General features: G+C 37.8%; 1 protein-coding gene across 3 annotated transcripts in view; it reads right to left on the bottom strand.

Moving 5' to 3' along the window:
• Positions 1-16,162, bottom strand: part of OGT (O-linked N-acetylglucosamine (GlcNAc) transferase) — a 45,492-nt gene that overhangs the window by 16,758 nt on the left and 12,572 nt on the right. For 2 of the 3 annotated variants that reach the window (XM_006050820.3, NM_001290907.1), the window contains 15 exon segments: positions 14,093-14,161; positions 10,701-10,817; positions 7,838-7,917; positions 7,167-7,362; positions 6,738-6,878; positions 6,055-6,155; positions 5,743-5,896; positions 5,538-5,639; positions 5,160-5,339; positions 4,141-4,299; positions 3,935-4,024; positions 1,906-2,031; positions 1,342-1,512; positions 1,095-1,211; positions 832-1,002 (listed from right to left, as the gene is read on the bottom strand). In XM_006050820.3, coding sequence (XP_006050882.1) covers positions 832-1,002; positions 1,095-1,211; positions 1,342-1,512; positions 1,906-2,031; positions 3,935-4,024; positions 4,141-4,299; positions 5,160-5,339; positions 5,538-5,639; positions 5,743-5,896; positions 6,055-6,155; positions 6,738-6,878; positions 7,167-7,362; positions 7,838-7,917; positions 10,701-10,817; positions 14,093-14,161 — 1,974 coding nt within the window. 3 annotated transcript variants of the gene reach the window in all.

Below are 16,162 nucleotides of genomic sequence, written 5' to 3'. Positions count from 1 at the left end.
CACTTTTTTTTCCTTAAGTCAAGCGTGTCTGCTCTATTGTTTCAAAGGACAGTTAACCAGAAGGGGGGGAAAAACACATCACTGTCTTTTCAGCCCAATGCACATTATGGGTGATTAATTCCCTAACCTGAATTCACTTCAAGCGCCCTCTTGTATAAATTGCTATACCACTAAAACTTTTAACTCCTAAGAGGTCAAAGATCCTTGCCTTATGATCTCTTGACAGAGCTACACATTCACTTATTCAAGCACACAAGCAATATATATTTACTGAGCACATACTACATTACAGAGGCTAAGACACAGGCTCTAAAGTAATTCAATTCAGTGGCAAATGCATTCAAACCCAGGACTTAGAATGTGTTGTGCTGGATGTAAAGATACATCCCAAATATTTCAGAAGCAGAGAATACAGGTACCAATGGAGCAGGGAAGGAGAGGTTACAGATACGGACAGAAACAGATTGTCGGAGGAGCTGTCTGAACTGAAAGTCTTAAAGATGAGTAAGATTTTTTAACTGGGGAAAGGATGAGTTATAGAAGCAAGAAACTGTATGATGTCTACAGATATTTCACCATTGATAAGAGTAAAGCCACAGAGGCAGAGAATAACAAGGTATTAACACAGAAGACTCTCATTCAGTAATCTGCTGGCTGAATACAAGTGACTTTTAAAATCAAACAAACCTATATAAGATGCCAGTTTTCCCCAAATTCATTTCCTCATCTATAAAACAGGAGTAACGATGTTTACCTCCTAGAGTTACAAGATTTGAAAAAGATAAATGTATACTTGGTGGTACACAGTACATTCTATTATTCTCTTCTTACCTGGGTAGTTGCCAGTCCATTGCTAATACTGAATCCATTAATTGTTATCTGAATTTGTCCTCTGTTAATCATTTCAATAACTGCTTCTGCAATAGTATTCATAGGAATGACAGGCATATTAAGAGCTGTATTACTGCTGTCCACATTGTCTCCTCCATCAGGACATTTCATCTTAAAATAATTACACACAAAATACATCATTAGGGAAAAGATCCCAAATGCAGATAACTTTATTTCAATTACAATATTGACCAGGTTCTGACCTTGACAATTTTCACATCTGGTAGACTATCAAGAAATGCTTTGAGGTCGATGCCATTCAGCACAATCCGATTGTCATAAATGTGTCCATTGGACTTAAAATCGATAACTGCTTTTTTCTAATAAAAAAGTTTCAAACATATCTGTTAGAATGCGCAGGAACAGTAGTAAGAAATAAATGACTACAGTTCTTTGCAATTCCCCTATAGCACTGTTTTTCTACCCCTATAGCACTGTTTTTCTACCTACCTTCAGGTGAGGGAACATATTAGCATGATCACCAATAAAGAAAGTATGAGGCATATAAGCCAGCTTCTCAGAATATTGCTCAGCAACTTCAGCAGGTGAAGTTTCCTGATCAGTGATGATATAATCCATGAAAAGTGCGCCACTAGTCCCAGGATACCCCAGCCACATTGCCTAGAAGAAAAAAAAATCATATGAAAAACTAAGAACCTTCATCAAAAGGGTCTAAAATTAAATAAGTAAACAAACGAGGGTGGACTTCTTTAGCCAATCAAGTACTATTTCAAACTAAACTTCCAAGTGCTAAACAGTTTTTCCAATTTATAACACAGAACAACTGTTTACATCAACTACAAACTGCATGTCTCCATAAACATGTACCTGTGGGCATTGTATCCTTACCTATAATTCTTTGTCCCTATGCATTTTCAAGAACTACACTTTTTTCATAAGTTAGGCACATCTATCCTATTGTGTCAAAGGACAGTTAACCAGAGGGGGAAAAACATATCACTGTCTTTTTAGCCCAATAAACATAATGAATGTTGTTGTTATTATTTCCTTTACCTGAATAGGAGCTGGCCTGAGAGCAAAGAGCTCATTTCGAGCACCCTTGGTATAACCATTCATATTTACAAGGATGTGTATACCATCTTGATGGATGCGATCAGCTGCTTTTCCATTGCATGGAATCTACAGAATAAAAAAATAAAAATTTATTATATACAATCTCAGACTGATGCAATTAGCCTTAATGATATTAAACAGAATTCAAATTCCCAGACGCAAAAATACAAGAACACAAATTAAGAATACATTAATGTAGAGTAAAAATATGGTTAAGTGCCATTAAAATGGGCCCACAGTATCACAGAAACAGGATACAGAGGAAGGAGAGTTTAATTCTACATTGAATGTATGAACAACTAGGCTTCAAGGCAGAGATGGTATTTGAAATGGGTGTCCAAAGATGGATAGGAGTTTGAGGGAGTTGGAAGAATAATAATCTCACAGAGAACTGTATGAATAAGGAACCAGAGTGAAGTGCACAGTAGGTTGAAAAAACTGGGTAGATCACTTCTGTTTGCTATAGGGTATAACTGAAGGCTAATGGGGGGTGAAAAGCACTGGCAAACAAGGTTGCAGTCAAACTCAGAAAGGTTGTGAAGGCCATTCTGAAGAGTCTGGACTTCATATATGAAGTTTACATATATGAAGATTAAAAAAACCCTCCAGGTATAAAACAAGCCACAGGGATATAACATATGACATGAGGAATATGGTCATAATACTGTAGTAACTTTGTATGGAGACAGATGATTACCACACTTTTCATGATGATTTCATAATATGTGCAAATGTCAACTAACTATGTAGTACACCTGAAATTTTCCCAGGTGGCGCTAGTGGTAAAGAACCCGCCTGCCAATGTAGGAAATGCAAGAGACACAGGTTTGATCCCTGGGTTGCAAAGATCCCCTGGAGAAGGGAATGGCAACCCACTCCAGTATTCTTGCCTGGAGAATCCCATGGACAGAGGAGCCTGGGGGGCTACAGTCCATGGGGTTCAAAGAGTCAGACACAACTAAAGCAACTTAGTGAGTGTACACACACCTGAAACTAATATTGTATGTCAACTATGCTTCAATTAATATATATGTATAAAAGATATATATATATTTTAAAGAGTTTAGACTTCAGTCAATAAGCAGTGAATCCTGAAAGGTCTCAAGGGATGGAGGGTCATATGCTGCTTGGTCACAGAAGAGTCCAACCCTACACCAAAAATGGTAAGGTGTACTTCCAAAGCAATAGCTATAATGCAAAAGATGTTGGGTACAAATTATTTATGAAATGACAAGAGTCTTGCAATTCTCCTACTAGGACTTCAATGATTCATCTATATGAATTACTAGATATACCATACATACCTCTGTTAGTCACCAAAGTGGCCAAAAGAGCCTGTAAGAAAAAACTCTAGTCCATACCTTCAGCAACATTCCCTCACAGGTTTCCATCTTAATTTATCATAAAACTTTAGCTCCTAGAGAAAATAGCAATGGAGCCAAGTATAAAAATAAAGATTTAAAGGCAAAGGTCCTTTAAATGACCTGTTTGTTCTTCTTCCAAGCCACCATCTTGTTCAACTTATTCATGTAATATTAGATATCTACTGTCACAAGTGCTAGCTCAATCCCCAGAGAAGTTCTATGTCCAAGCAGAGATATATCATATTTCTATTTAATTTGCAACCTCAGCAAAATCCATGATGATTATAAATGTAATAAATGTAAACAATCAAGGAAATAAGGTCAAAGCAATTGCCCAAAGGCATACATGTATGCATGTGCGTGCGTGTGTGTTAGTCGCTCAGTCATTTCCGACTCTTTGCGACCCCATGGGCAAACCCACCAGGCTCCTCTATCCATGGTATTCTCCAGGCAAGAATACTGGAGTGGGTTGCTATTTCCTTTTCCAGGAAAGGCATGAAACAGCTGATGTTAAATATTTGTCAGGAAAAATACAAGCTAGACGTCAACAGTTTTATTCACTATTTGCTCGAATTATAAAGCTGAAGTGTAAGAGTTACACCTACCTGAGAAAGATCAATGAAATGATTGGCTTCTGCCATCACCTTCACTCGGAAGTTTGTGCCGTCATCTGGGCTCAAGGCATAACAGAATACCTGAAAGGTAGCACATAATATATATTTAATAACCTTGGCTCATATCTTTCCTAAAAAGACACTGGGCTTAACACCTAATGGTGACAATAGCGGCTCTAGGGAAACACTAGTCTTACCTCAAATTTATCAGGATTGTGCATGCCTGGAATAGACTGCATAAGATGAGAAGTAGGATGATTCCCAAAGTCAGAACTCACGTATCCTACACGCAGTCGACCATCACTGAGCTTCAAGTCTTTTGGATGCTCATATGGTGGTTTATGAAGGACATTAATCTAACAATGGAATTCAAGGCTTGTTAGTAAAGTTGAGTCTATACGTAAACTTTCACCTAGGAAAACTGACTAAAAACACAACTCACGCCTATTGGGAATGGTTTTGTGCCCAGAATACTTCTTTAATTCATATAGCCAGTTCAATGCAACCTTAGCAACTTATATAATATGGTTCATACTGTGACCTGTTTCTGAGGCCAATGAATAGCCCAAGCAAGTCTAAAAGTTATAGGAAGAAAGCAAAGTGGACAGAGTATGACAAACCCTACATTTTAGAAGAAAATTCTGTAGGGGAACATTTTCAAAAAAACAGAATTAGACCTAGCACTCCACTCTATTCTGCTAAGGAAATTCCCACCTTTTATCAAGTAGTGCTCTAATTCTCAAAAGTACGTATAAAATACATTACTAAAAACTATGATTTTAAAACTAAAGAAACATCAGTCCACTGCTAGTATTTCAGTTAAGGATTCTGCCTTATAGAATGGAAGGGATTATGATCAAGATAGGACAGGGACTTCCTTGGTGGTCCAGTGCCTAAGACTCCACGCTCTCAATGCAAAGGCCTGGGTTTGATCCTTGGTCAGGGAACTAGATCCTGCGTACTGCAACTAAAGATTGCATATGCCACAATGAAGACTGAAGATCCTGCATGCCACAACTAAGACCTGGTACAGCTAAATATAAAAATAAAAGACAGGACACAATGGAAGGAGCTTCTGGGCTCACTCACAAAGCTTCATTTCTCAACTTGGGTGGTGTTCACCTTATGATAACTCACTAAGCCATAAATCTGATTCACAGTTTTTTGTATCTGTGTCTTACTTTACAACAAAAAGATTAAAACAAAAGACTTGCACCTTATCCAAGCAGAGGTTCCCATGCCTCTCAGCAATAGCTTTCCTGAAGCCATGAGAAAGAGGATATAGCATACTATGATGAGGATGCACAGAAGGCAACCTATTCTTCTCTAACTGGTCAGCCACAATGCTAACCAACTTCTTCATTCGCTCATCATAGTCTGTCCAGTCACAGACAATCTAGAGAAGGCAAAAAGAAGATATTATCCAGAAAATCGTATTCCAAGACTTAACATTTTATGTGTCTTTGGCCTAAAGTAATGTCAGATAACCCATTAGAGAACACTGTCTCCAACCAAGCTTGGATTAATATGGCACATAACAATTAAAAAAGAGATTACAACCCTGAAAGCCAGTTACTGGCCCATTATTCTTTACCTGCAAGCAATGAGCCAAATTACAGTAAGCGTCAGGAAAATCAGGTTTAAGCTTCAGAGCAGTGCGATAAGAAGCAATTGCTTCTGGAATATTCCCTGAATCCTGGAAGTAAATAAAGTGGGATGGTTAAAATGTTCCCTAAAATTAAAAACATTACCTACTAAGATGCACATATTATAATAAAATACATATAAAAGAACAGTACCTTGTGAATGGAAGCCAGATTACTGTGGGCATCTGCAAATGCAGGGTTAATCTGAATGGCACGAGTGTAACACTGCAAGGCTCCCTGAACATCCTGCATCTCCTTTAGAGTGTTTCCCATATTAGAGTAAGCATCAGCAAAGGTAGGACTGATTCTAAAGGACAGGACAAAGATTTTATTTCTCCAGTACTAAAACCTTTAACCCCTGTAATGTTAATTTAGTCTGCTGTTACTAAAAGTGCCATATATCAAATGTGCCAAACACCAAGCATTTAAAACCTTGAAAAAAAAATAAGGCTGGGAGTCTCTTACCGAATCGCCTCCTTATAATGCATCAGAGCTTCCTGCAGTTTTCCCTGCTGCTGTAATACACTTGCTAAATTTGAATGGGCAGCAGCAAACTCTGGGAAGACCTATGAAGATTAAAAATGATAACTGAGGTTTAAAAAAACAACTTTAGCTAAAATAGCAGTAATAACTTACAACAAGAACTTGGCTCAAGCACCTTTATTCCCTATACTTCTCTCTACCTTCTCCAAGTCTATGCATTCTTCAAAGCCAAAGAGCTCAAATTCTACCTCTTTATTTTATACCTCTCCATGTTTCAAAACATAATGAGGTAGACCTCTCCTCATCTTAATTTATGCTGGTAACTCTAGCATCTCTCACTTTGAAATTGCTACCACATCTAACCAACCAACATTATAGCCATCAGGCACTGAAATTATATACTTACTGATAACTCCTCTTGAACTGTCGCTTACTGTTTAAATTTTTATGCAGATCTTACCCACATATAAAATAACAAACGCAATGTTAAGGACTTTCTTGAATGTTACACAGGACCTCACTCATACTTTAGGTACTCAATTAATTGGTTCAATGAATGATTCAACCACTATTTATTCTTACAAAAGAGGTAGATGACATGGCAGATTTAATTGCCTTCCCTCTACTATCACACAAAATACCCAGTCACACCACACTCAACATACTTCTAATGCTTTACGATACAAGCGAACTGCCTCTTCAATGTTTCCCTGTTCCCGTTTGATATTGGCTAGGTTGTTCAGAGAGTCTGCATGGGTGGGACACAGTCGGAGAGCTGTGTTGTAACAATCTTCTGCTTCGGCAACCTAAAAAACAAAACAAACTATTCAAACCCTATACAGAGGAATCAAAGAGCCACCAGTGATATTATTCTAACAATTGCTTAGTTAAGCCTAGTGGCTGGTAATATTCCAGAAACAGGTATTTTTTCTATTCTTCCTCTCAACCGAAACTCCGAAGTCAAACAAAGTATTGAAGTCAAACAAAATATTGAAGTCGGACGCTTCAATATTTAATATAGGACAATAAATACAAAAATGACTTTTTAAAAAATCCCACCAGGTGACAAAGAAAAAGTGAATAAAAATCCTTACACTGCCCTTCTCTTTGAGAGCATTGGCTAGGTTGCAGTAAGCATCAGGGAAATGTGGTTGCAGTTCAATAGCTCGCCTGTAGGTGTCTATTGCTAGATCTATCAGTCCTTGCTCATAGTACACACAAGCCAGGTTGCCGTGTACCACTGCATGATTTGGACTCAAGCTTAGGGCACGAAGGTAAGCTGCCACAGCTCTGTAAATAAAAAACACACACACAATATAGCTAACCTTTAGTGGATGCTTTGTTATTCATGCCATACTATACTTAATCTCAAAAATCAATATTGCACCTTTATAAAATGTATTTTTACACTGAAAACTTTTCTATACCCACGTAAGAAACAGGCTTTCCTTTGAAAACAACACAAAGTTAAAATTCAGGATTTACTTTACCTTTTGAACCATTCAGAAGGAATAATTTTGTCTAAAAGATAACCATTTCAATAGTTTTACAATAAAGGAAATTTCAACTAAACCAGTGAGACAGACAGTGACTTTGTGAAAAGCCAACAATGCAAAGTCAGGCAATAATAAAAGGTAACACAGCAGACCTGATGAGGGAAAGCAACACTGTAGAAAAGGAGTGCATTTCAACAAACCATTGTAATAATTTCAGTCCAAACTCTCAAGTGTTGATACAACAGACTCCAAATAGAACATTCTCTCACCTGTCAAAAATCCGTGCCTCTTTCAAGACATTTCCTAAATTGATATAAGCATCCAGAAAATTGGGGTCAAGCGTGACAGCCTAAAAATTGCAAGATAGTTACTTAGCGGAAGTTAGAATTTCAGACTCACTTCCCAATTACAATTCTTAATTCTGACATAATTTTAGATCTCCCATTACATTTTCTAGTATAATTCAATATTATTTCTTTCATTTTTAAAACCCAATTATTTCAGTACATTCATTATTCACAAACCTCAATATTATCAAAATAACTTCCTATGTAATATGAGTAAAATGTGTCCTGAAGGAAAAAATTTTAAACTGGGTCTGCTCTAATTTTATTGAGCTCAATACTTCTAATAGCTGACCCTATTTTATTCTGAGTTAATGAAGCCTAGGTTTTCTAAAAAAAATAATGGCAGGAAGAAGCAGCAAACTCTGAGAAAGGAAATATATACTTCAATAACTACAACTGTATACTCAGACATTAGTAACATATGTAATTAGAGCCATATACTCAGTAAGATACATTACTACAATGGGATGCTAACCATTAAATGGTCTCATCCAAATAGTTCTGAAGCTATCTTAACATACAAGCAGATATATCCACAGAAGTAATTCTCAACCCTGGCAGTGTATCAGAATTTACCTCCTAAATGGTAGGACTTCCGTGGTGGCTCAGTTGGTAAAAAGTCTCCCTGCAATGTCGGAGACCAAGGTTTAATCCCTGGGCCGGGAAGATCCCCTAGAGAAGGAAATGGCAACCCACTCCAGTATTCTGGCCTGGAGAATTCCATGGACAGACAGCCCATGGGGTCACAAAGAGTCAGACACGACTGGAGTGACTAACACTTCCTAAATGGTGCCTGAGTTCTATCACAGGGCAATTAAATCAGATTCTCTGAAAACGGGGCTGGGGGACTTTCCACAGAGGTCTAGTGGTTAAGACTCTGCCTTCCAATGCAGGGAGTACAGTTCAATCCCTGATAAGGGAACTAAGATCCCACATGTCTTGGGGTGCAGCCAAAAAGTAAAATAAAATAAAAATTTTAAAAATGAAAATGGGGCCAGGACATCCATAACTTTTACAAGCTCCTCACGTGCAACCAAAGAGAACCACTGAGTAAGAGTAGGTACTCTTTTTTTTCTTTTTAACTTTATTTATCTTGCTGTACCAGGTCTTAGTTGCAGCAGTCAGGATCTTTGATCTTAGGCAGCATGCAGGATATTTAGTTGAGCCACGTGGAATCTAGTTCACTGACCAGGAATCAAAGCTAGGTCCCTTGTACTGGGACCAGAGTCTTAGCCATTAGACCACCATGGAAGTCCCAGTAGGTACTCTTATAGTGTAAAAAGTAGAAACCTGAACTGAAACACTGAAAAGGTAAAGGTAATAAGTAACTGTGAATATATTTAAGATTCATTAAGAATACTTCCTCTTCATAGATGACAACTTTGTTGCACTTGTTAGATTATATATAGTGATAGATGTCCACCCACTAACTTTTTATTATGGAAAATTTCAAATATATACAAAAGCAGAGGACTATAATAAACCCCCAAGTCTCCATTACCCAGATTCAACAATTAAAAAATCATGTTCAATCATATTTAATCTATATTCCAGCCTAACTTGACCTCTTCCCAGATCATTTTGAAGCTAATTTTCAGTGCTCTCAAAAACATTTCAAAATCTATTTCAGGGACAATACAGGAATATTTTTTCCTAGCATAACCACAATACCAATATCATACCTAAAAAATGACAGCAATTCCTTAATATCAAGTATCCATTGAGTGGTCCAATTTCTGATTAGCTTTGATTCAGGATCCAAATAAGACCCATACAATTAACATGTGAGTTTAATCTTTTAAATTAAAAGCTTAAATCTCCATTTTTATTTCTGCAATTTGTTGAAGAGATCAGATCATTGTTCTATACAGCTTCCCATAGTTTGAATTTGCTGACTGCACTCCTATGGTGTCTTTAACATGTTTATGCTTCCATCTCATGTTACTTCCTATAAATTGGTGGAACTACAAGCCTAATCAGATTTGGGTTCTTTTCTCTTTTTGAAAGGCTACTTCGCTAGTGCAAGTATCAATACTTACTTCTATCACAAGGTACAAAATGTTTGGTTGGGTCTCTTTTTTGCCATTGATAAATGCCTAAATTTATTACTGGTGATACTCAGATTCTATCATTTAACCTACTTCATTTATTAACTGGAACACTTGTATAAAGAGAAACTTTCTCCTATCAACTCTTGGGTTACCCTGATGTCCAGTTCACAGGAGAGCACAATTTTTTAAACAGTTTTCATAATGAGTTGGTCCTTATCTTCTGAAGATGAGCCATGCATTTCTTCTTAGAATAATTATGAACTCATGAATTTAAAGTATTTGATAAGTTTCAATAATATTTCAATTATTATTCCCACTGATGCTCAACACCCATTTTTAGACAGTGGAAGTCTCTTCCAGTTTCCTTTTGAGTACTTTTGACATAAATATATCAACACTTCCTTGCTTTCTGCTATGACAGACTCTGGCACGCCAGATTAATTTTGTACATTTCCTGCCCCAGATCTGCAATCAGTCTTTTCACCAAGAAACCCTGCTTCTTTACAACCCTGCTTCTTTTCAAGCTGCCAGTTTAAAAAAGCAATTTTTAATTACTAAAGTACATTTTCAATGCAAAACTGGAAACTGCCATATACCATCCAGCAAATGCTATAATACTGTCAAAGAAAGATATTACGTGTCTACTTAAGTAAAGGACTATTATTCAGTTCTAATAGAAACACCCTGCATACATAAGTATTTCATAAATACCAATTATTAATTTAATGACTAACCTTTTCAAAGTGATGGATTGCAAGCCAAATCTCCCCTTGTGCATTAAAAACACAGCCAAGATTACTCCAAGCTACTGCAAAGTTCGGTTGCGTCTCAATTGCTTTCAAATAACATGCCTTAGGAGGGGTTAATGAAAGAAGAAGATGGGAGGGGAAGGAGGTAAAGGGAAAGGGGAAAATTTGTAAAGGGGAAAAAAAAAAAAGATTGGGGGAGGGGGAAGAAGGTGATATCATTATTCCTTCTCTGACCAGCCAAAAGTGACCCTGCAGCATAGGCTCGCTTGCGCCAAAACTAATGCGCTGCCACAGCTGGCTGCTCCTGCGCTTGCGCCACCAGAACCCAGGTGCAAACCACCATGTTCAGTTCTGCCAACCGATAACCAACCCTTACACTGGGACTTAACCAGGAAGTCAGCTGCCTTAAGACGCTATGCCAGACTTCTCTTATCTGAACACCCAAGGGCTCCTGCTACTGTTTTCAAATGGTATCTAGAAGGTACAACTTAAGGGTAAATTCTTCCCACCTATCTTCCCTACCCAAGTTTCCCAAAGTGTGTTCTACAAGGTGATAACAGTTATTACCAGGAAAAAAAGATTTCATGATCAAATAAGAAAACAGAAAATAGGTTTCTTGACTATAGGACTTCCCTAAGCCTTTAACAGTATACAGAGGGTTCCCTAGACTTAGTTGATCATGGAATTCCTCTTTTATTGGACATTTCATGATAATACTTATAAAACACATTTTGGGAAATGCTGCTCTAAACAAACAATACTGCTCCTCACTAACATCAAACTATGCTGAGGAGGAAAATGTTTTTCTGCCAAGGCAAATATTAAGGCCAAGCTGTCAGTCACATCCTCACAATGCCCTTGTCTCCAAGGGGGACTGAAGCTGAAACCTCATATGACAGGATTGCACCTAGGTTGAGGTCCCTGTAATGCGAGCGCAAACATCGCTTGCGCAACCTAACAGCATCGCACTGCGCAATCGCTGCGAACTGCTGCGCTACATAGAACACCCCTAGACGCAGCAAACGGCCAACCAGATCCATTAATCTACTAGACAGGCCCATAGAGAATATTTTCTTAATGAGATTAGTTGGACTCAAGGTATGTTAAAACCCAATTTTATCCAAAAAGGCTACAGAATAGGACTGAGGGAGCCAGTCAATCAGATTACTCATCTAGTCAACCGTTCACAGGGGCTCATTTGCACGCATTGCGCATTAACGCTGCGCAGCCTTTGCGCTACTGCAGGGTCACAGCGCATCATCAGAAGAGCAGAATGCTGCAATCCAAACAAAGAAGAAAAAAGGAAAAAATGAACAACAAGAAGAGTTAGAAGCTTTTACTAGTAAATTATCTCTAATAATTTTAATATCAATTAACTTTTACTTATCTTTGACAGAATTGTGGCTACAGTATAAAACATTTTCTTACATAACTTGCTTGTATTAAAATTATTTTAAGCTGTTTCTGAAGCCACAAGACAGAAGATTCAGGCATGGAGGCAAATTGTTTTGCTGTGGCAGTTACAAACCCGTTACCATATTTCTCATCATGTGACTTTTCGGTGCGTTCCTTGCTGGAAGAGGAGGAGGTGTGTGTCTGCCCTAGATCCAGGCCTCGAGCTCCCTTCAGCGAGGCACCTTACGCATGGAATAGGAGGTTTCACCCACCTGAAACCTTCTAAATACAATATCAATGGTGAAAAACCAAAAACAAGAGAGAAAATAAAAACAAGATCATTAGTAAAAGTTCAACAAAGCAATTGAAATTCTTTGGATGTCTATTACATATGGGAATGAGGACAGTCTCAAGTCTGTAATATGGGAAACATGCAGAAGGGAGAGGGTTAATCAGGGCTATTGCATACAGCAGGGATTTTGCTGGAAGAAAGGCTCTTTATTTTCTACAAAGACAACTGAATTTTGCTTCCATCTACTAGGAATATGCTGGCTTGAATTTTCAAATGCACTGATTACAAAAGAAATACATTGCATTTCACTCAAGAGTATTTTCTTGTTCACTAAATTCTCACAAAAAAACAGAGTAACATTTTTCAAACTAGGTGTCTCCAGAGCTCTGAAATAAAGAAGTCAGCAACCTAAGGCAGGCGCAATGTCTCAGCCTAAACCGATCTCTAAAGCTGCAGTGAAGTGCAATTCATGTTAGCTGTCCGCTTGGTGGGGTGACAATTAATAGAAGCTTATCAAATATTTGTTCTATAAATTACCAATTAGATTTATCAACTAAGACTGAAATCAATTACAATTCATTAGCTGGAAACCTACATAAGGTTAATCCAAAGTGTCAGCAGAATTTATGAGCTATGCACTTAAAACTAGTGCCTTTTAACATTAGATAGTGCTGAAAAGCCTTGTCCCTCCCTGGATGAAGCAAACAGACAGCTACGCTGCGCATACACTCCACGTATTAGCATGCGCGTGGGGCTCAGAGCAACAGGTGGGAGTTTCAGAAGCATTCTGGTTTCTCCCCACTCCTCACCCCTGCAGCGCGGTTGCGTAAGGTGGCTTGTAACAAGACAATTTCATTTACAAATTTAATTTAAAATTATACCAAAAGCTTTAATAACCCAACCTGGTGTTCAAATTCATTATTTGGAAACACAATGCTAAAAGCCACCTTTCCACTTTGGCAAGTTTTCTTTCGATCAGTCCATTTCTCAAACAAACCAGCTTTGTCCTTCTGACTTTTTTTTTTAAGGAGGTGGGGTGGGAAGAATAAAAGAAGGAAGTAAGGAAGAAAAGAAGGTAAACAACTAGGATTGGAAAAGAGGAAAAAGGAACTTGGGGGAGGGAGTGGGAACAAGAAGGGGGAGGATGTTCCAATTATTAATTTGTAATCATTTAACAGCCTTTCTTCCACTGTAAAAAGGGTGAGGAAGATGAAGGGAGGAAGGTTAAATAAGAACTTTAAATGCCAGTATTATAGGGTAACATTTGGATGAAATTCTTCTCCACTTACAAGCCACAAAGGACTTAGAAGAGCAGCATTTTCAATGGCACCTGCATCATATAGGAGTCTTGAGCCAAATCACAGGCGCTCTGCTTGTCACCAGCAGGCAAGCCTCAGATTTAATGGAATGTTATTTATTCCCACATAAGATCATGACGGAGCCCATTGTTATAAAGATGATCTAGTCAGCAGAAAGGCTCCAAAATGTTCAGGTTCTTGCTTTACCCCCAGATTTAGAACAGAAATGCCAAAGCCTGGCCCTGCTCTAGTCTGAGGCGATTCATGCCGTCAGTTTTCCTCAGTTTCATAGGACTGTTTTGTGAAGATAGCTCAATGAAGAGTTGAAGACTTGGCAAAAAGTACAAGTTTCCATAACACTGATGTTTAAATGTGTTCTATCAAACACCTACCTTGGCTTCTTCCAAGCGACCCAGGGCTTTGAGCAGGTTCCCCAGGTCACTGCGAACACAGTACAAATCCTAGAAACCCAGAGATATTCTGGCATTAATTACACTCTGCTTCATCAACCAAAGATATCTTGAAATTACTTTTATTCATCTAGCTCCATTTTTTGTGTGTCAATTAGAGATGCTGCTTGACAAATTTCAGTACAGAACCACAATCCCTCATCCTCAATTCCAAAAATTTAAAAAACGCATTTGATGATTAAATCTGACTTGAACTGGCATGAAATTATTTACAGAGCTTACTGGTCCCACTCAGTATGAATACTCATACCTTTTGCTGCAGAAATGTGTGTTGTACTAGATGGTGCTGCTCCAGACTCACCTGGGGGTTATATATGGTATTATCATCTTTCTAAAGTCCTAAAAATTCTGAACTGTAAGATCCCAGCGGTTTCAGATAAAACTATGGGCCTTGCTATAGTTCTCCTCTCCCCAAATGGTAGTCATGTTTAAAAAAAGCATCAAGTGTTTGTTCAACTATTTTGTTCAAGGTTATTATGAACCACTACTGTATCAAGGGTCAAACATTTTCCATAGTGGAAAAAAATATTTAGCTGTGATTAGTTATCAGCAAACCTGACCCTAAGGCTGTCAGACACATTTAGAAACTTATTTGGTGACTTCATTTCACTGTTATAGACCAACGGATTACCATCCAACCAAAGCTTTAATCCTGGCACCTGGCACTAGATTACTCATTAGTATTAAGTGCCATTAGAGTTGAGTGGGCAAATCATGAAAAGCAGTTGACTCCACTTTTTATTAGCAGCACAATTGTGTTACTAGTCATCTGACTCACCAGTCTGTTCATCAGTATGAAAGACACGTCAGGACAGTGAGCTTAAATTTTTATTTGTTCTTGTTTGCCTTGTCAGTCAACAAGCAATGGCAATGGCAATAGGGAGTAAGCTTATCATTCTAAATTGTTTCATGGGTCTAAGAGCCTTACAGTAAGGCCTAGAAAGTGAAATTCAGTCAACTGTGCCAAAGTATAATCATATATATTATTCTATATACAACTATATCATGGTTTCCAGAATCAGGTGATTAATTTAACTGATAAAGAGCTTTTGTGACTGTATATTATTATCCATCAGGTGAACCAAAAGTCAGCCAGCAAAGAACAGGCTGCCACAGAAAACCCTTATGGTTGGCCATTCTGGGTCACTTCCATGAGCTACGTGGTATGTCTGTCCATTGAACAATGACTGGTGTTTTGGGGGAGAAAGGTTGTCTCCTGTGACCTCAAGCACAAAAGGCTAACACTAATCCTCATAGGTATCATTAATCTTATTACAGACTTCTCCTCCTCTAATGAGTCTAAGTACTTTTTAACCCTATTTACACTCTGAGAAGTAATGAATTATATAACCTTGCTATCTTCTTTCTATGACTTTTTTCCCCTAAACTTTAAGGGTTACCCTTCTGTTTTGGCAGACCATTACTGAACAATCCAATCTATTCATACAAACTCCTTCTACTACATCTGATTACTGTGGTTATACATCTTTGGACTTTTACCAATTCCTATGCCTTTTCTGAGACATAGTAATCAGAAGTCTTGCAATACTTCAACAATGACCCTAGTGGGCTATACATCTTGGCCAACTGTTGCATAATTTTACCCTCCAGTTTCTATAAACTCTTGGATGGATGCCATCCAAGTACTGACAGTGTATGTCATATTTAGTTACATCCCAGTGTATGTAAATATTTAGTTACATCATTTAGATCCATTACAACATGCTAAATCAAGTTAACACAGTGCCCATAGTTTAAAATAGATTATCTTCAAGATCACTATAAAATAATAAAGCAATTTTAGAAGGTAAAACATATATCAAATATCATAGTGAAATCCAATTCTCCCATTGGAAATTCAAACGTTCATGCATGAATAACTAATTTCTAGAAAATTCAAAATTCAAGGATACCACTGTTCTCCCCCAAAGTTCAAAACCTAAGACATCAATTCTGCTCCATTCGTCATATCAAAAAAATATCTACTAGAAG

Source organism: Bubalus bubalis, chromosome X, assembly GCF_019923935.1.
Source record: "Bubalus bubalis isolate 160015118507 breed Murrah chromosome X, NDDB_SH_1, whole genome shotgun sequence".
Classification (NCBI taxonomy): Eukaryota; Metazoa; Chordata; class Mammalia; order Artiodactyla; family Bovidae; genus Bubalus; species Bubalus bubalis.
This window is presented reverse-complemented; position numbering and strand designations above follow the sequence as displayed.